This window comes from Abrus precatorius, unplaced genomic scaffold, assembly GCF_003935025.1.
Source record: "Abrus precatorius isolate BTA unplaced genomic scaffold, Abrus_2018 Scaffold3, whole genome shotgun sequence".
Lineage (NCBI taxonomy): Eukaryota > Viridiplantae > Streptophyta > Magnoliopsida > Fabales > Fabaceae > Abrus > Abrus precatorius.
The window spans coordinates 27,983,085-28,004,991 of NW_020874373.1; the positions used below are offsets into that span (position 1 = coordinate 27,983,085).

Genomic DNA, 21,907 nt, shown 5'->3' on the forward strand with positions numbered 1-21,907 from the left:
TAATAATGTCAATGATTTATTGAAGACTATTGATAAGCAATTTACTATATACGATAAATCTCTTGCAAGCACCCTTATAGTGCAATTTACTACATAGAGAAGTGCATGATCACATAATGCGCATAAGGGATATAGTGACTTAACTAAAAGTTTTAGAGGTTACCGTATTTGATTCTTTCCTGATACACTATATGTTGTGCACCTTGCCTCATCAATATATCCCTTTTAAGATTTCTTATAACACAAGTAAGGATAGGTGGTCTATTAATAAATTGCTGACTATGTATGTTCAAGAAGATGAAAGGCTACTAATAGAAGAAAAAGAAAGAGTGAAATGAACTACTTTTGAAAAGAATAAGATGTATCAAGTTAATCACAAGGGGAAGATTCTTGCTTAGTCAAACATAAAGAAAGAATCAAAGTTTTTCTTTTGTAAAAAGAAATGACACATGAAGAAAGACTACCTAAAATTTAAAAACTGACTTCACAAAAAATGTAATTTATAAGATTAGAGAAAGTACCTGTCTCGAGAAGATTCCTTCTATATAATGGTTCATTTGTCTTAACTTTGATATAGAGAATAATTCATACAGTTTTAATATGTAATATGTCAGAATCTATGAAAAATTACAAGTTTTTATAGTAAATATTGGATGATTGGTCCTAATCCTAAGAGAGACTCTAAATAAGTATAAATTTTAAAAATTTATACTAATAATTTATCTCTTGTTAGACAAAGACTATATCAATAAATAAATATTATCTAAACAATTTGAAAAAAAGTATTTAAATGTATTTTTTTTATAAAAATTATTTATGTTCAAGTTGGATAAAATTATTATGAGCATAATTTTTAAAAAAATATTTAACATAATTATATTGTCTAAAATTTAAATATAAGATCATTCATTAAGTTAAAATAATTTTATTTCAATTGGTAATACTTGATAATTTTTATTTGTTAATAAATAATAATTTTATTAGTAAATATTTGTCAATATTTTATATTAGATTTTATAAATTTTTCTGAGTTAGTTGCGTAATGTGTTGGATACTATGATATAATTCTCGACACAAGGGATCAATATTTTAGAATAATTACATAAATAATTGACAATTTTGAAACAAAGAAAACATTTAGCTATATAACATTACAATAGTTAATGGAGCTTTAATTTTATATATAAAAATAAAGTATTATTTTTTAATCTAAATTATATATATTATTTATTAAAGACAATTATTTTTGAATTGAGAATATGTTAAAGTTATTTTTTTATGTATTTAATATAATTAAATTTATTAAGACTCAAACTCAAGATCAAAAGTTAAACTTAAATAACTCTTACTAATTGATTCATGTGTTGTAAATCTATCACTTTACGTGCAATTAAAATTATCCTTTTTTTTTTATAATTTCACCTTATTAATAACAAATATTTTCAGTAAATATTAATTTTTAAAATTTAATTTTTTTTTTTTAGTAAATAACTTAACCTAAATTAAATATTTTAGAATTTATAAGAAGAAAATTAAAAATAATAAAATTTATAAATATTATATTATAATAAAATAATTATATTAATTACACAAAAAATATTATAATTTTTTTAACATTTTCCTATACATTTTTTTTACTTTTTATTATTTTATTTAAGAATTTTGTTATGATTATTGGTAAAAAAAAGGATAAAGAAACTAATATGTCTATTTTGTACATTAATAAAAATATAAAAAAATATTTCTTTTTTTTTACATAAATATACTCTTAAGGTATTTAGACTATTAAACTCTTTCTTTTTTAAAATTATTTAAAGATATGTTTATAATACAAATAATATATAGTTACCAAATATAGATTTTTAAAATAGAAATATAGTTCCAAATAAATTTTAAAAACTACTTTTTTAATATATATTTTGATGTGTCTATATTTTGAGAAAGAAAATACAGGAATAGAAACAAAATTTCTAAAATTTAGTATAATAAAAATTTAAAAAATAAACCTAAAAGGTAATGTAATAAAATTCAAAAAGATAAAATTTAATAAATATTTTTAGAAAATAATAAATACGATAAATAATACCTTAAAAATATAAAAAATATTAAAGATATAATTAAAATCATGACAACTATTATCATGTAGCAAAATTAAATATATAACAAAAAAATTAAAATACTTAAAGACCTTGTATTATTTTAATATAATTTTAAGATTAAAAATGATGAATTTTAATAGTCATATAAAATTATTTATCATTGTATTCGAAGCTATTTTATAAATAATGTCACTAAAATATGCATTATAATTTATTCTAATTTTATATAACTTAAATTATAAATTTAATTATTATATTATACATTTAATTTTAATTTAGTTTTACATGAGTAAATATTTTTAAATTAATCCTTTTCTATCTAACACGCCTTCACAGTGTTAGACAAAAAGGAATCAAAATGTTAAAAAACTAATCATATAAATATTAAAACATAAATTTTTTAAATATAAAAATTTATTTATAAATAAGTATAAAATATAGAGATTAATTATGTATTTTAATTAATTAAAATTTTTAAGAAGATATAAGACACTAAATTTAATTAAAAATCACAAGTATTAAAATATAATTTTATCTTAAAAATACACTTCATTTTTAATTAATAAAAAAATATTTTATTTATAAAGTTTTGTTAATTTCATTCATTTGAGTTGAATTCAAGCATTATTATGCAAGAAATTTTAATTAAAAAAACATTGTGTTAAAGTTATAAAAGTGTAATAAATATTTTCTTTCTTTTAATAAAATATAATTAAAATTCGCTGTTTAAATTCAATTCTATAGGCTAAAATTAACATTTTTATTTTATATTTTTATTATATTTTCAAATGAATAAATAAAGTATTACTATTAAAATTTTTATCATAGTTTTTATTATACATTAATTATTGTAGAATATTTGAAAAAAATCTATTTTAAAAAATAAAATATTTACTACTATTGAAAAATAAAAGTACACTAGGTATAAATTTTTATTCTCTTAAAATTTCATATTTTTTTCATTTGATACTTTTTTTTTCTAAATAAGTTTACATTTTTTCTAATTTATGGTTAGAATGTATATTTAGTCTTTAAATTTTACAGTTATTTACAAATTAATCTTTATAATTAATATTTATATTTTAATTCTTATATTAATTTTTTTTTATATTTTGGTTCTTTCTGTCGAACATTATCAATAAAAACTAATCTATAAATGTTTATTCATATAAAAATTATATTATAATATTTTTAACATAAATAATAGATTATAAATATATTAAATATAAAAAATAAAATTTTTAACCTTTTATACAAAATAAGAAATGATTTTTGAAAAAAAATAATGTGAAGTTATTCTTTGTTTTGTTCTTTGATTAATTTTCCTAACAGTGTTTAATCCCGTTTTACTCAAATAATTTTTAATTAAATATAAAATTTCTTTTTTTTCCTTATTGTTTATATATATATATATATATATATATCTACATTTTAATTTGAGATGTATAGAGTATCATTCAAAATAGTTATTTAAATTTAAAATTTTGAATATTATTATTTTAGATTGAGAATTGTCAATCAATTTAGTCATTATTATTAAAATATTCTTAAATTTTGAAAAATAAAGTGATGATTTGTTATGTTAAATAATACATCAACATTTATGTTAAATACAAAACATCGTTCAAGAAACTTCAAAAAATAGTTCATTTTTTGTCCTAACTTTTTAAATTTTAACATTTGTTCTTTCACTTCATTTTTTTTTTGTTGAAGATTTTCAATAAACATTGTTAGAGTTTTCAAGTTTTCCAGTGATTAAATTGGACAATCATGTGTATAGTTCTACCTTTTTGAGAATCATCTCTTCCTTCCTCCATATTCTCGGTCTTCTGTCATCTAGATTGAGTTCGATTTGCTTGTCTAAGAGAAAATCATCGAACAAATCTTTCTTGTCCTTGAACTTTTTGACGTCTTTTATTGACTCAATGTCTTCTTCATTGCCTATACTCTTGCCATTACCAACATTGACATTTTCCTTCAAAATAACAACTTGTACAAAGCTCATTGCACTTGACATTTCCCGTCCCCACTATAACAATGTCTAGTTTAAGTAATGTTATTTCTATTGTTCCTGTAAAGATTATTCATAACTAAATCTTTCTATAAATGAAGATAAAATAGAAGAGATGTTAATGTTTGAAAGTTTCAAAAATTAAAGATAACAATTAATTATTTTTTAAATATCTTAAAAAATGTCATTTTTTAGTTTGAACTTCAACATATTACTTAATGTAACAAATTCATATTTTGTTATCACATAAAGATTAAAATGATTAACAATTTTAAATTTTATAGATTAAAATGAATGTTTATTCTCTTTTTTATACTCATTTTTTTAAAAGATTTCTTAATTAATTTTTCTAGAGCATGGAGTATATAAGTTAATTTTAATTTATAAGTAATTTTTTTCTTCAATTAATTTGATAGAAATTTACCCAAACTAAATTTATGTAATATTAATCAAATAATGAGATTTTTTTAGAAGATTTAAAGACTTTAAAAATCTAATACAACTTTAAGATGCGAGTGACTTTATAAAATATACAAGGAACATTATCAACTCTTAGTTTTTTTTTTTAAATATAATTGTACTTTTTTTATTTTACCTACATGTATATTTTAATGGTGATAATTCTATTCAAGTTAGATAAAATCATAATAAGGGACAAAGCTCCTCCTCCAAGTATTTTATAAGAACTAATTTCATATTGTACAATTTTTATAGAGATTAAATAATATCTTTTTTTATTATACTATTTTTTTAGAGACATTGTTCATGCAACATTTTATTTTTATATTTTTAAGCTATTAAAAATGTATTTTTTTTAATTTTTATGTTAATTCATTTCTTTTTTTATCTAAAATTTTTATTCTAGTTATTATTTAATTTTATTTTCTAGTTACTTTTCCTAATTTTTTCACAAAAGAATATTTTATCTTAAATTTGATCTATTATTAAATATTAGTAATCATCAATTTTAGATTTTATTTAAATTAAATAAATACTCATACAATATAAGAAATACTTATTAATTTATTATATTTTCATTTTAAATAGTTACAAATGTGTTATAGAAGTTTATTAACCAAATATAATATCATTGTTAATGATATTTGACAATAATACAAAATTAACTTTGAAACAATTTAACAATAGAAATAAATTAGAAATATTCATTTAGAACAAGCTAAAATTGAATTGATGTGAAAAAATCTCAATAATTATTGCGTATTTATTTTCGAAAATATTTAACACATGACTAATTAGCTTTTTTGTGTTACTGTTACGGAGATGATTTAATCAAATATTCAACCGTGACTGTACTTTTTCAAATCATTAAATGGCATTATAAAGTAATCGTTAACTGACTTTTTAATCCCTATATCTAACCATTATTGACACGTTTGGCTGTTTTTTCAGTATGCAAATAGTAAGTTAATTTGACTATCTTTTATTTAATATTTTGATAAGTCAATTCTATGTAGTTAAATGTAAATATTTTAATATTTTGTTGATTGATAATGAAATCAAAATTAAATTAACCTAAAATTTTTAACAAAATATACGGACTCCATTGTTATTCATTTTTAAGTTTAACTTGAAAACGTAAGTTTAAAAAAAAAATTGGGTCATTTTTTTAATTATAGTTATTTTAAACTAAATTACGAGAATATACACAAATTTGGCAATATTACTTGAATATGATTTTTTTTATAAAAATCGCAACTAGCGTTTTTATATGTGAGGTAAACAAAATTTTATGTTATCAAAAGTAAAAATCACAATTTGCAAGTTATAAAAAGCAAAAATGTAATTACAAAAGTCACAATTTGCGAGTTTTAACCGAATTAAATTAAAAAAAATCTTAAAATTACAAATGGTGATAGTTGACCACGAAAGAAAGTATAAATATTACTCTAAACTCGCCCATGGCATTTGATTAAGGGCAATAGTTTAAAAATAGTAAAAAATTGCAACTTGTGATTTTTAAGTGATGAGTCTATAAATACAGAACTTTTGGTAGTCTTTGGCCATTTGTGGTTGCATACATATCTCTTCCTAGTTTTTGAGAATTTTGTGTCTTTGTAGAAGGAAAAATGAGTGTTGTCATTATTGTTTATTTCAATGGTGAAATTATATCAAATACAAGTGAAAGCGTAATTTTTACATGTGAGAAGCCAATATGTATATATATTCCATACACGTTCATTTGAAGATTTAAAGTATTGGCTCAGTCAATATATTGAAGTTTCGTTTATGAAAATAGTAAAAAGTGTTATGTATCGATATTTGGCGGTTTTATGCAATATCATACAATTTCTATAACGAACGATGATGATGTTCAACAAATATTTCAGATACATGAGCAACGTCATCCTCCAAGTGGTACCATTGAGTTGTATGTTATTTTCAAAAATAATGCGGTTGAAGAAGAATATGCAAAGACCATGCTACACACAGAGATAGAATGAGAACAGAACAATAGTGAAAGTGATGACAACGATTTTGAATGTGAACATGGAAGCGAGGAAAGTCATGAAGATTTTGATGATGATGATGAGGAGGAGCCTCATCTGGTTGGTCTACATCCATATGGAAAGCCACCATTTATGCGTGATTTAGATGTTGATGGTATGAATGTTTCTAAGTTTCCTGAGTATGCAAATTTAGGTATGTGTATTTTATAAATATGTCAGTTAAATTAATTATAATTTTGTTAATTAGTTTATGTTCGGTATTGGTAGGTAACACTAAGATAGATGGTAAATTATATGTTGGAAGGCAATTCAATAACAAAGAAGTTGTTATTCAAACAGTAAAGCATTACAATATATCCAAAGGAGTGGACTACAAAGTGTTTGAGTCAGAACCAAATACATTTTATTGTAAATTTGTAAGGTATGGCTTAGATTGTAAGTGACTTCTTCGAGCTAGTTTCAAGAAAAACGAGTATTTTTAGGAAATTTAAAAATATAACAATCCACACACTTGTATTGTTGGAATCATTTTTCAAGATTATAAAAAGTTTGATACAAACACAATTGCAGAATGTATAAAGCTAATGATAAAATATGATTCTTCTTTTAAAATTAAAGTAGTGATTGGAGAAATTCAGTCTCGATTTTAGTACAAAATAAGTTATCAGAAAGCGTGATTGACAAAATAAAAGGCAATCGAAAAAGTATTTGGTCAGTGAGAAGCATCATTTGAAGCTTTGCCCCAATGATGCGTAGCAATGTGTGATGTTGTTCTAGGTTCAGTTGTGAAATTAGATGCTGCACAGGCTTATCGCAATGATGAATTGATTCCCAATATTCAAATCTTTCGTCTAGTGTTTTGGAGTTTTGGTCCATGCTTTAGAGCATTTTGCCATTGCAAGCCAATTGTGCAAGTTGATGGGACACATTTATATGATAAATATAAAGGGGTTTTACTAGTTGTTGTTGCACAAGATGGAAATCAAAATATACTGCCAATTACATTTGCTGTTGTTGAGGGTGAGATAATAGATGCTTGGAGTTTTTTTCTTGAAAATTTACGAAAATATGTTGTAACTAAAGATGGTGTTGGCCTGATTTCTAATCGTCACGAGTCAATTATAGGAGCAATAAGAAGAAGTAATGGCCGGTGGGAACCTCCAAGAGCATTCCACATGTATTGTATCAGGCACATAACTGCAAATTTCTTACGAAGATTCAAGACTCTCAACTTGCATAAACTTGTTGTTCGTATGGGTAATAAACCCGAGTTTCATATTTAAAATAATGTTATTAATATACTCTTACATGACATTGTTTAAGCTGATGCAAGAAATAATTTGTTATTTACAAGTTACTCAAGAACGGAGCATGAATTTAATATTCATTGTGAGCAAATACAGGAGCATGGATAGATTTATACAATTAGTTAAACTGTTTACTTCATAAACACCCATTTGATCCAATGCTAATCTAATATTTTGAAGATTCTTAAACGGTGTATTCGTGGATAGCGCATACATCTACATCTCAGAGCAAGTGGAAATACTGGTGGTGAACCCGATATTGGAGCTAGCCATGGGAAGCCATGGGAGGCGATGCCATGCCTACACCTGAAGTAGTATTAAGCACCCACATATTTCTTTGGTATCATATCTAGAAGCACGATCCAACCCTCTATATAGAGAGGCCAAGCATGCTGATCCCCAACTATAATTCCTAATTTGATTCACATCGGTCAACAACAGCAATAATTTTGAATGCACCACTGCATTACTTTTATTCGACATCAAAACATGTTCAAGCAAACAAAGAATATACCTACGTGCATATTGTTGTAACCTAACGCCCGAATTATAAGGAAGTCAACCTAGGTGTTGTGATAACCACGATAATCTAATTTCTGATCCTTCAATGTCGTTTGAATTTGGTCAGCTCCCTATTAAATTATCCCACATTTCCTGTGCTACAACAGTAAAAAGATTTGTAAAATCAATTACTGTTACACCATTGATCTTAATTCCAAGTAACATATAAACATCTTGCAATGTAATTGTGCATTCTCCACAAATTAAGTGAAATGTGTGTGTTTCAGGCCTGCATCGTTCCACAAGTGCATTAATAAATGAACGATTTATTTACATTTGACAAAGTTGAGAAATTCGATCAAAACCAGCATGCCATAAAATTTTCATAATTACTATCTTAGGAGGCATTATTGATAACTGACGAGACCGTAACAATCTCATTACTTATTACAATAATACAAAAAATCTTGGTTAACCATAAACCTACCTAATTACTATTCAATATGTTAATTATATAAAATGCAATAAATAATTTCTTGGGAACTTAATTTTATTAATTATTCAAGTTACAATTTTGCAAAACTCTATCCACTAATTAGAGAAAATAATTTTATTTTCAATCAAAAAGTTCAACAATGTTGTTATAATTTATTTTAAATTAATTCTCTTTTTTTTTGTTATAATAAATTTTGCATGCAAGTTAGTAATTACTAAATGATTCATTTACAAATTACAATTGATATACAAAATATTCAATTACTGATTTATAATAGTTTTTACAAATATTACAAAATATACATTCAAAATATCGAAAAAATAATAAATAAAATAAAAAATTACATAATTTCTACAAAATATACATATTAAATAAATAAAATAAAATAATAAAAACTTTCATTTTGATTTCAAATTTTTTTTGAAATATGCTTCCTTGAATCAATAGTTGAGTCCTTAACCATTTTTTCCCCCAAATTCTAACTTATGAATATCAATTTTTTTTGTCAATTTTTTGAAAATTTTCTTTTTTTAAAAAAAATGCTCTCGCTCTCTCACCCTACTTCTTCTTCCTCTCTAGAATGCTTCTTCTTCACTTCAAAAATACCCTCTCGCGCATGCAACAAGAATTGGACCTGATATATATAGGCAAAAAAATGCATAGGAATTTTGGAGTTTTCCTCGCAATAGTTATTTTGCATGCTTGAACAGTGTTCAAAACTCGCAAATTGTGAGCTTACAGGTTCCAGCTCTTGCCACTTCCTGTATGCATGACATGCATGCCAAAAGGTCAAAACTCGCAAGTTGCGAGAGTGCCTTAATTTAGAGCTCCAGACGACGCAACATCACCTGCAGCGGCCAGACAACGTGATAAAAAGTTGCTATATGCGATTTTCTAGTGAATTTTGACCCAATTTCATGTGCTACAGTGCTAAAAAACCACAAATGGTGTTTTTATAATAGTACCTGCCACTTTCTTTACCATTTTGACCCGTTGCCATTTTACTATTCATGTTAAATCGTTATTTGCATTTTTTGGAAAATTATATTGTTGTAAATATATTAAATAAGCCATATTTCTATATTTTATCTTACTTAATCCCATATTAAATAAATTTTCCCTAAAAAATTTCATATTATATGTTTAAAATAAATTTATCAACACATTATGTAGACTACATTACTTTCTGATTATTAGACTATAATACTAAGTTCAGTTTTAGTACATATAATAACTAATGAGGATAACTTAATATTTGATTTAAAATCTATCTTTATATTTATATTTAGTTTGTCATTTAAAAAATAATCTAATTCAAGAGTTATTTTTATCTTTATTACATCACACGATATCTTCTAGATTGGACTTTTAATTTGAAATTTAGTTTCATTTAAATTTTGACAACACTAAATCAAATTAAAAATATTTTTTAGAGTAAAATTAATTTAAAACTATTATTATATTAATTCTTGTCACACCATATTAAAAATATGACTTTTTGATTTTAATCTTAGCTTAAAATTTAAAATATATATTTTAATTTTAAAAATTCCAGCTCTTTAATTTTTCCTATTTAATATAATAGAATATTCATATCAATGATAACAAAATATAATAATGTTATAATATTATTTTATTAAAATTTAATCTTTCGTATAAAAATAAATGTAATCTTTAAATAATAGTTTAAATGCATAAAAATTATATAAAATAAAAAAAATTGTGCACTACACAAATTAATAATTAATTAAATTTAAAAATCAAATGTTCACAACTAAAATTAACATTTTATCACCATAGAATACACAAATTTAACTAATAAAGGTTGCTTTAACTTAATTTAAAGTCTCAAATTCGAATCCAAAAACTACAATAATAACAAATACCTTTGACTGTCAACCATTTCATTAATTATATCATTTTATAAATTATGACTAATAATTAAAGCTGATAAAATAAGCTATTTAGACTAATTCTTTCTTATTAACAAAAGTTTGACTTAAAGCTCACAAAATAAATTTTAAATCTGGCAAAAGTTTATTTTTTATTTTTTATTTTACTTTAGTTACGTTTTTATAAGTTAATATATATGAAGTTTAATTGAATTAATTTTAGACCAATTTACGTTACACAAAAAGATTTACGTTCAATTTAGACTTACAAAATAAATTTTAAAACTGATAAAATACTATTTTCTTTAATGTTGTATTTTTATGAGTTTAAGTTTCATGTAAACTTAGTTAGATCGAGGTAAAATATTTTAATTTTAATTCAAATTCAATTAGACAAATTATTTGTCAACTCTATATTAAGGATAACTGAACTAGCACGAGAGCCATGCTTTTGTTTTTTTTCAGAAATTGGAATTTTAAATAATTTGTATTAAATCATTTTGTAATTATAAAATGTAAAATATTATTCAAACTAAATTCCTACTAATACCTAATATATATTCATTTATTATTAATTTAAGAATAAAGGATATTATTAGCAGTACCTTTTATATATGAAGGTCCCATAGCAAGCATAGTAAAAAAAAAAAAATCTAATTCTTTTTATGGGGACCCACGGTGGCAACCTAGCTATGCGTTGCTTCATCAAACGCTGTGCGGCAACGCCTTCCCTATCTCCCTTTTTGAAAATCCCCTTCAAACACTTGACACACACATAAAAGTATACACTATTTGTATTTTCAATGGCGCCAACAAATAAGAACTAAAAATAGCAAAATTTACCTTTTGGTAATTACATAAAATTTTATAATAGTACTACTATTAATAATAATTTGGCTAATTTTTTAATTTAATTTTAAAACATAATTTTTTTTAACTCTTATAAAGTGCACGACTTATAATTGAAAAAATATACTTATGTTTATAATTTTATTTTATCATTTAAATAAAATAAAATTTTAATAACGGTTTTGGATATTAATTTAAACATATTATTTTTTAAAATTTATTTCTTATAAGTAACACTAATAAAATTGCTGATGATATTGTAATAACTCGAAGTGAATAAATTAATACAAGTTATATTTCACATTTTAAACTGTTTTTTGATGAATAAATTGTAAAAAAAATAAAATACAAAAGTTGACGTAATTAAAAATATTTTCTAAAAATATTTTAAAAAATTTTCATTAAAAATATTAAATTCATTTGTAGTACATATCTTCTTTTTTTTTTATCCTAAGCACAATTTTACATTTATGTAATGAATAATGATTAATACCGATTTTCACTAATATCTTACAATAATGGGAAATCTTAGGGCACTGCACTGCATTAAGTCTAGTTTAGAAAGAATTTTAAAATTTAAATTATTACCGGCATTGGCGCGTGTGACCCACAGAGAGTCCACCGCGTGAGTAATGCGGCACCGTTCATCCCTCCCTCTGTCTCTACAAATACACCCCTTCTCTCTTCACACTCGCAAACTGTCACACACACATACTCGCTTTTTCCGTCTTCAATATTTCGCATTTCGGCAATGATGGGACCCTTCAACCTCTGCATACACACGCCATATCCTCCCCACCATTAAAACCGCTTCACACTCTCGTTTCCTTTCCCAAACCAACAAAATATCTCTCTTTCATTTTTTTTTTCCTCTCTTCCATGGCCGAGAACTTGGACGACGGCGAGTTCTGGCTGCCGTCGCAGTTTCTTGCTGACGACGACGCCACCCTGGCACCCTTTGACGCAAAGTGTCAGGCTTTGAACCCAAAGAATGGCGACGACGCCGTTTTGTTCCCTTCCGAGTTCCCATATGGCTTTTTCCCTTCTTCTGAAATCCCTTCTCCCGTTGATTCCCTCGTTGGTGGCTCCAGTGAGACCGAGAGCGACGACGATGACCAACTCGTAGCTGAGTTGACTCGCCGAATGGCTCGTTCGTCTCTTCAAGTTCATGTCAAGTCCCCTGACAACGCTCTGGTATGCTATTTTGTTCTCTTCTTTGCTTTTGGCGGGTTTCTTCTGTTTTTGCTTATTTGTAAGTGGGAGTTTTTATTTGATTTTGTGTGTGTGATGGTTTTTGATGTTTTTGGATTTTCTTGTGGTTGGATTTTTATTACAGGGTCGGTTTGTGTCTGGTTCTCCACAATCCACACTTTGCAGTATTGGAAGTGGTTGTGGGTGTGGGAAAGGGTCGAGCCAGGGAAGCCCCAACGGTGTTTGCAATTTTTCTTCTGCGAGGGCTACTTGGGATCTGCTGCATGCGGCTGCAGGGGAAGTGGAGAGGATGCGGTTGAGCCAAGAAGGTTATGTTTTCAACCATCACAATCACAATGGAGGACTCTTTGTTCCTCAAAGGAAACCCTCTCCTGTCACTCCTCTACCCTCTAAGAGCTCCGATGTGGGACTCTTCACCCAACACTCACTTTCTCACCACCAATTGCAGATAGCACAGGTAACAAGCTCCATCACATCGCTTTTAGTTTCATGTCTACAAGTTATCCTTTTAGTGTAAAGGCCATTTCACTAACAGTTTTGTTGTGTTTTGGTGATTTTGATAGTTTCAGATGCTGAGGCAGCAACAAATGACAAAGCAACAGAATTCAGTGTGGAATGTGCAGAGGCAAAGCCCCCAAATGGCCCTCAATAGGGGGAGAAATAGTGATGCTAATTGTGTTGTTGGAAGAAGCGTTAGGCCTTTGGGTTTGTCTGCATCTGCATGGCCTACACTGCAACATGCCAAGCAGCAACAGCAGCAGAATCAGCTGTATGGGTCTAGCATGAGGGCTGTTTTCCTCAACAATCCTTCTGGCAGAAGAGAGTGTTCTGGCACTGGGGTGTTCTTGCCCCGTAGAGTTGATAGTCCTCCTGAACCACGAAAGAAGCCAGGTAAGAAAACACGAAATCCATAATCCTTGTACACGTTTTCATGGATTTGATGCATTTATGATTTCAAGGTGGTCGTTGACATCATTATTAGGGGCAGTTTAAGAGGTTTCTCAGTCGTTGGAGCTAGTAATAAATGTTGGCTGCTATATTTTGTTTAAACTGCTATTTAATTGCGTGTTTTGGGGGTGGGGTTATAATTTTTATTCAAGGTTAATTATTTTGTTATGCCAAGGTGTTAATATTAGTGTATTTTCACCTAAACAATAGTTAATGTTTGTGGTTGTCATAATCTGGTGTTTGCAGCGTGTTCCACCGTGCTGGTTCCAACTAGAGTGGCGCAGGCCCTAAATCTAAATCTCGATGACATGATGGGGGGCCAGCCGCAACACTTGCATCGTTACAATGCCAGTTCGAACATGGAAAATGGTAATTATTTATTTGAGGGTGGTGGATATGATATGTCCCTAATGCCCCTTTGAAATTATTATTTCTTTTTAATTTAGTCTGAAATCGTTTATTGAGCTGTGAAATTTGACTTTTTGCATATGGCAGTTGGAGTTCCCAGACTAAGGAGCAATTATGTCCTTTCTCAACAGAAGCGTAACCTCAACAAGGCTCAGCCAGCAATGAACCATGAGATAAGGCTGCCACAGGAGTGGACATACTGATATCGCTTCATCTTTTTGCTTTGCTAGGGTGGGGAAGGGAATAGATTGTTATTTTTTTAATGGTTTTTTGGGGAGGGTATTTTTGGAAAAGGGGTAGGAGTTTGGAGGGGTAGAAATAGAAATGCAAGTAGAATAGGTTTATAGAAGGAGAAATAGGTTTTTGTTGTTGGCAATTGGGAGAAAAATTATGTTTTTTTCTTTTGGGTTTTGGGTTTGGTCACAGTGATAGAGGTTAAAAATAATATTAGGAGCCTCTGGAAAAAGCTTGCTCTGCAGGAGCAGAGCTGAATTTGCAGTGCTATCAGTTACTTTTGTTCTTTTTAATGGGCTTCGAAAGCCACAAGGAAAGACAAAAACGGTGGATGGGTCAAATTTTTACTCTTTTTTTATTAGGGTAATAAGAAATGAAGTTTGGGAAGGCAATGTAGCAATTTCCGGAAGGGGCTGGATCGTATTTGCAGAGGGATTACAGCTCCTTCCAATTGTTGAATCAGAGTGGAATCATTTTGGGGAATACTTGTCAGTAAAATCTGATTCGAACCTGTCCACCCTCATTACTATAAATAATAATGAAGGAATTTTCATTACCTCGTCTTGATTTGTTGATAATGATGTGTACCTCGATTTGCTGCTTAATTTTTACCTCTTCCAATTATAAGTTTTTATTTTTGGTAAGGAATTCTGAATCAAGCACTTATTGCTGGCAAGGTCAAAAAATAATGAGTTATTGACAACTGTGTTGATGAAATTAATTATAACTTGTAAAATGGGTTCGTCGTAAGGTGTATCTTACTGAAGACACGCTTGCATTTTCAATACAATTAAAAGTAGCTTTTGCGTTCCCCTAGGAGTGGTTGCCGCTGGAGGTGGAGGATATATCTATTCCTAACAAGTACAGTTATATTATATATTTGCCAATTTACATCAATTTTCAACATTCTTTTTATACCACTAATTACTCTATTATGTCTTTATTTAGAAATAGAATGAAAATAAAGGTCCGTTAATTGGAAGTTTAGTCAAGATATTTACAAATAATTCGTTGAAAATGTTAATTTTAGTCTTTAAAGTAAAAATTAAGAAATAAATATTAATAAATTTTATTATAAATATGTTAATTTGTAAATTTTTCAAAGTTAGTCATAGGTGGTTTACAAAATTCGCAGTCTGCTACTTAACATGTATTAAACAATTATGAGATTTTTTATCTAGTGTCGTATTTACCCTTTAATAAAATTGCCGAACGAATTGGGGCTCTAATGAATAGATTATTTTGTTGTCCCTTATGTTAGTATAAATTTAAAAATGAATTAACATGCGATACAGAAAATTGATTTGTGATAATCTTAATTATGTTATCATTAGAAAAAGTGTTGAATTTGTAAAAATAATATTTTAAAAAAATGAAAAATATCACTGAGATGAAAAACGTATTTGAGTTAAAAAAAAAATTCAGAAAAAAAGTAGTGGAAGAAAGCAATTTAGAAGGTGGGGATGGGTGGAAGATGAGAGTTAAATATGGTTTGGATTATGTAGGCATTGCTTGGGAGGGAAGCTTCGGTGCAAGCGCGGGTTGGAGTGGGGCATAAGGACGCTTTAATACGTGTAAGGTTTGTGGGGTTTTGCTTTAGAAACGCATAAAAATGGATCTTGGAACTCACAAATGGCTGGTTTTGAAGACTTTTGAGGAAACGTAGCTATCTATAAGGGTGAATGGGGCATTGTTCTCTCTTCTTTCCCATAGAAATGCATGGCCAACCCAACTATATACATTGGTTAGAAAAGGGAAGATGGTGGTTATTGCATTTGCGTTTGCATTTGCATTTGAAAGACACATACTTAGCATTAACACCACACCAATCCATACCTTCCTTTATTCCTTTTCCCCTTTTTCTTTTTTATTTCATCCTTTTCCCTCTTTTGGTGCTCTGCATCTACGCTCCCTAGGCTTCGTTGGAATGCTCAGTTGTATCTTTATGATTTGCAAAATCTTCCCCTCACAAAAAGTCTGCATTTCACGCTTCAACTTCCCTCTTCATTTTCGTTTTTCACCAGAGCAAATATTAAATTAAATAAGGTATAAAAATAGATATTAAATTAATGTATTTGTTTTTATGGATAAAAATAGATATTAAATTAATATAAATTAAAATAAATAAGGTATAAAAAATTTATTAATTAATGTATTTAATTTTTTTTATTTCCTATATGTACAAAAAAATTATTTTTTCTAAATAAAAAAGTGTAAGTTAATCTTTCTATTTTTTAACAATAAACTTGAATATAAAAAAGCAATTGTCTTTTTCATCATAATGCAGAGATTTATACATGACGGTGAGTTTTACACTATTTTTAAAATTATACAAATTGTTGAATTGGTGAAGGAATTGATTTATAATCATTACCATTTTAAGGTAGAATTAAGTTAATACTAATTAAATGTAATTTTAATATTAAATAATATATTTGACGACAAGTTAATAAATTATAACGAAATAAAATTTAATTAAAATTAATTTATAAATAATATTACATTTTTTATACAATAAAAATTGTAATAAATTGCTAAATATCAATGATATATAAATAAATTTTATAAATGAATATTTATTTATTTTAAAAATATTTTATAATTAAAATATTAAAAAATAATTATTAATTCATTTTTAATGGATCTTTTCAAATTAATTTTTGGGGGTTATTCTTGCCCAATTTTTCTTTGTACGGCTGGTCTGTGACTAATTTGAATAGTATTTGAGTGATTTTTAATGTCTCAATTTCATGAATGTTTATTGTTACATTTTTAAAATAAATTTTATATAGTTTATTTTATTGTTTAATTAAAATAATAGAAATAATAAAAAAATAATTTTAAATAAGTTCTGGTAGAAAAACATTTTGAAGCGGTGATAATCAATTTCCTCGTCAAATCAACCGACTCAATTTTTGAAACTGTGATTTCACTGTTAATATTTAGTTCAAATTAGATTATTTGAATACTTAATATCATATTTGAATATCTTTCTTAAAAAGGCATCATGTCGATAATTTTTTAACTCCTTCGAAAGCATTAGTTGGCAGTGAAATATTTATGAATACTGTTAAAATAATATTTTATTAATTAAATTAAATTTAAACGCTTTGACGCTTTCAGAATTTTTATCCGGCTTGAACATTTATTGTTTAGATAAAAAGAAATTATATTATAATTTTATTGTAAAATTAATTTTTTTATACGAGTCAAATATAAGTATTTACCGTAACAGAATGTTGAATTATTAGGTTAAGTTATATATATAATTGTTTATATTTTTTTTTATCTCCAATCTTGACCCTGAACTTCTATTTAAATATTGGAAGCAATTGTTTTTCTTCTTGGTGTTTTAGTACCATAAGTACCAAGGTCTCTCTACCTTGATAGCCAATTAATCAAAAGAGACTTATTCTTTGTTGAAATAAAATAAAATCAAGACAAGAAAACAATTAATTTTTTCTATTCTCACTTGAATATCACCATCATTACATAAGAAATGTTGTAGAAAATATTATTTTGGCTACATAACAACTCAACGTTCTATCACTATTCAGTGGTAATAGATAATTAAACTAATAGAGTAAGATGATTTTCATGGACCATAAATTTTAAAATATAAGAGACAAAAAATGCCTAAATCATATAATTTTGAGGACCAATACGAAAGTTTAGTTTTATAATTTATCATTAATAAAATATTAGTAAATGATTAAAAGGACTAAACTAATAGATAAATGTAATTCTCATAGACGGTAAATTTTAAAATACGAAAGACTAAAATGTCTAACTTATATAATTTTGAGGACTAATATGAGACTTTAGTTTTATTATTTATCATTAATAAAATAATATTTTTAAATTTAAATTTATAAATGCTTCTGCAGTGTTTTCTTGTTTCAACTTTATTTTTGTGAATTGTGATGGTTTAATCTCGTTTTCAGAATCTGAAAATTTCTAGAGTCATTGCTTTTATTAGTTATTGAATGATATCTCCTAGATGAGCAAAGCTTTGCAAATGATATAAACCAAAAAAGGTGTAGATTGCAGAGGAACATCCTAATTACAAGCAACCAAAAGTAAATGGTTAAGGCTATTTTAAAAAAATGTAAAAACCAATTTTCACATTGGGAGGAGAGATTCTCGCATTACGATTAAAATTCAACGGTATATTAAGCTAAAAAGTGCTAATTTAAACAGATGCATATTAGTATCTAATCTAGTCAATGCGTTATGTAGGTTATGTTTTTGTGATTATTTTTTCTGCAAAATGTTACCTAACTTATTTATAAATAATAATTTGAAGGATTTGGAATATGCTTAAACGTAATATAAATTAAATGATCTATAGTTTGGTTGTCGAGCTGGATTCAATGGATATTTTGTATTGTGGGATGCACGTAGAGGTATCTATTAATTGTCCATCATATAATTGCATATGCTTTCCCAATATAAATGGTACCAAAGAACATACGGTAAAGTTTTGCCTAAGACATGAAGATATGTAATGTATATAAAGTTGCAAAATCACTTGAAAGAAATGATAATGTGTTACATTGACAGGTTAAGGTTTGAGTGAATCAGGTAATGAGAAGAATGTTACTATTCTTTCGGAACTTCAAATCGGAACCTGGATATATTTTTCTTCCTTTTTACGAGTCATTAGGGTGTCATTTAATTGTGGTAATTTGGTTAATTGAGGAATACAGAGATTCAAATATTTGAGTAGTCATTACAATAAAAATAAAAATAAAAATAATGGTGGAATGATTTTGGCAGTATAAATCACATCATGTTTCATGATTTAATAATGTCACGGGAGAGAAACAATTGGCAAAAGTTTATCGCATAATCTGAATCATTAGATTTATTTTATGATTTGCGCAATATAACATTATCCTTAAAAAAACAAATACAAATTCCCTTCAAGTCGTCTCTGCACAAGAACTAATATTCTATACAATGTACTAAACATTTCTCAAAAAGTAGAATAGCATATACCCACAATTTCATGAAGTTCCATACACTAATTTGAAAAAAAATACAAAAAGAAGCAAGAAGTACCATATAAAGGTGACAATGGTGAAGCTTTAGCATCTCCTACTTGAAAATTTATTTTTGTTTTCTGGGAATATATGAAGGGTGGAAGTCAAATTTAGATGCAGCAATAAACCCAGTTGCAGTCATGTACACATGGTTTATAGGAAAAGCCAAAAGAAATGGCACAGAGGACACAACACACTCAGATTACACTTTGTATGGCATCAACGGTTGAAACGAGTCTGATTCTTTGGGATCATTCTGTTTTAAGAAACAGTGCTCTTAACAGTAGAAATCTGCTGCAAGTGCAGGATCTCTATGTTATTAGCCTGCCCTTGACCTTATGAAAGAAAGTAGGCATAGGATTCCCATTCTAGAGGTGCACCCTCATTCCCTAGGGATGCTGCAATTTACAGCCTAGTAGTGGGGTACGTTGCATCATACCAATTCTTTTGCCTTTATTTGGTAACACAGTCACACTCGCTGTTCAGTTTACTTTACCCACATCTTTGAATTTGTTTGCTGGGGTTTAGGCTTTGGAGTTTGAACACTAGGCAAAAATTTGAAAATTGTTTTTGCCTAACATTATTTGTATTTTTTAAAAGATAATCTGTTTGTAGTTAAGAATATTTACAACATAATTCAGAATTTTTTTTACATATACAAGACTCAAATTCGGGATTTTTTAGAAAAAAAAAATGTTCTATCTAAATGAACCTTTAATTGGCAATAACCCTTGTGTAAATGTGTAAAAATAAAATCTAACTATCCTTCATGCAAGCCGCCATATGTAGCTATGTGACCCAAGTGTTAAAGTGAGAACCAAAGTGTGAGCATGAACATTTCTCATTAGAAAATTTTCTAATGTTATCCAGATTGACTTGTGTACTAATTAGCTATGCGCCTCGAAATACAGTTGACCTAATTGTTGATTTTTGCATTAATTTATTGGCATCACCCAGAATAAAGTGCCAAAAATGTGAAAACATTAACACAAGGTTATAAGTTTGGTGTAACAAGTAAACAAAGAGAAGCGATTGGGAGTGCATTGAGTTGAAAGGGTGTTATTAGTGGGCAAAGGATGAAGCTGAACGACAAAAAGGAAGGAAAATGAATAAAAGAGTCCAAGGCAAAGAGGCAAGGCCGGCACGTATTCAACGTTTGCTCAACTTCCTACCAAACCCACAATGTGTTGCTTTTGTTGCCATCCTTTTCTTTGGGTCAAATGTCTTTTGCGTTTGTTTATTGGAGGCTTTCTAAGAATTAAACCAATATATAAAAAAACACATACCAATTTAGCTTAGATCTTATAGCACAACAAGATAATGAAAGGTAGGAGCCGAGTAGCCCCAATAAAGATCTGACAGCAAATTGGGCCAATAATTGATTGAATCATCCAACAACATTTCATATGAGAGTTTAGCAGCCCAATCATAAGAAATCTCATTTTGGGTCCTTCACAGAAAGTCACCTTAAACTTGATTGATAATTAAAGTCCCATAATAAAACAAAAATAAAATAAAATAAAAGTCTCACATTGATTTAAAAAAAAATAAAATATATATAAACAAGAGAATTATAAATATAAATTATGAATTTTTTTTACGAAAACAAGTCACTCAAATTTAAACTTATTTTTTTATACTTTTAAATTAAATTCACTTCTAACTAAAATAAGTTAAATTATCTAATAAAGATCTAAAGCTTAACCTTTTTCAAGTATAGTCTAACTTAATATATTTAAATAATAAATTTAATTTAGCATTAAAAAGTTTAAGTAATTAAATAAATCAGACTTAAGCATAAAAAAGTTTATTAGGTCAGATAGAATAACTTATTTATGAGTCTTAAAATTTATAATAATATATTAAATAATTTTATATAAAAATTATAATATATAATATTAAATAATTTAAATTTAAAAAAAATTAAATTAAAAATTTCAGTTCTTTTTGTTTGAATTAAAGAGTGTTTATATTACATATCTTATGAGAAAAGAGTTTCTTGCTATAATATTTTACGTTATGATTGCTTGATATGTCTAATACATACAATATTGATTTGTATTTGCATTTGTCATATTTTAATGATTTATTTATTTAAATTAAATATGTAATTTTATTATAAATATTTAATGTGTTAAACTATTTTTTTATAATTTGGTTAGATACAAGCTTTATGACATTTATACAAATATACTTATTTAGATAGTTTGATAGCTTATTTGTAAAAAAAATTAATAGCTTGTTAAATGTCTCAATATAAAATAAGTCATTAAAAATGTTAATAAGTTAAATTAAATTTTTAAAAAAACTAAATTAAATTTAATAAAAAATCTTATTATATATAATAAGAATAAACCTATTTATATAAAATCTAACTTATTTTCATTTCTATCACTAATAAATCTAATTTAAAAAATGGAGACTTTTTAGAACCGAA

General features: G+C 26.8%; 1 protein-coding gene across 1 annotated transcript; it reads left to right on the forward strand.

The window, feature by feature from the left end:
- The first annotated feature begins 12,331 nt into the window (after nucleotides 1–12,331).
- Nucleotides 12,332–14,977, forward strand: LOC113862773. Its single transcript, XM_027495966.1, has 5 exons — nucleotides 12,332–12,817; nucleotides 12,960–13,292; nucleotides 13,399–13,726; nucleotides 14,030–14,152; nucleotides 14,279–14,977. Exons 1-5 carry the CDS (start codon nucleotides 12,503–12,505, stop codon nucleotides 14,392–14,394), a joined length of 1,215 nt encoding a protein of 404 aa, XP_027351767.1. The 5' UTR covers nucleotides 12,332–12,502; the 3' UTR covers nucleotides 14,395–14,977.
- Nucleotides 14,978–21,907: the final 6,930 nt, after the last annotated feature.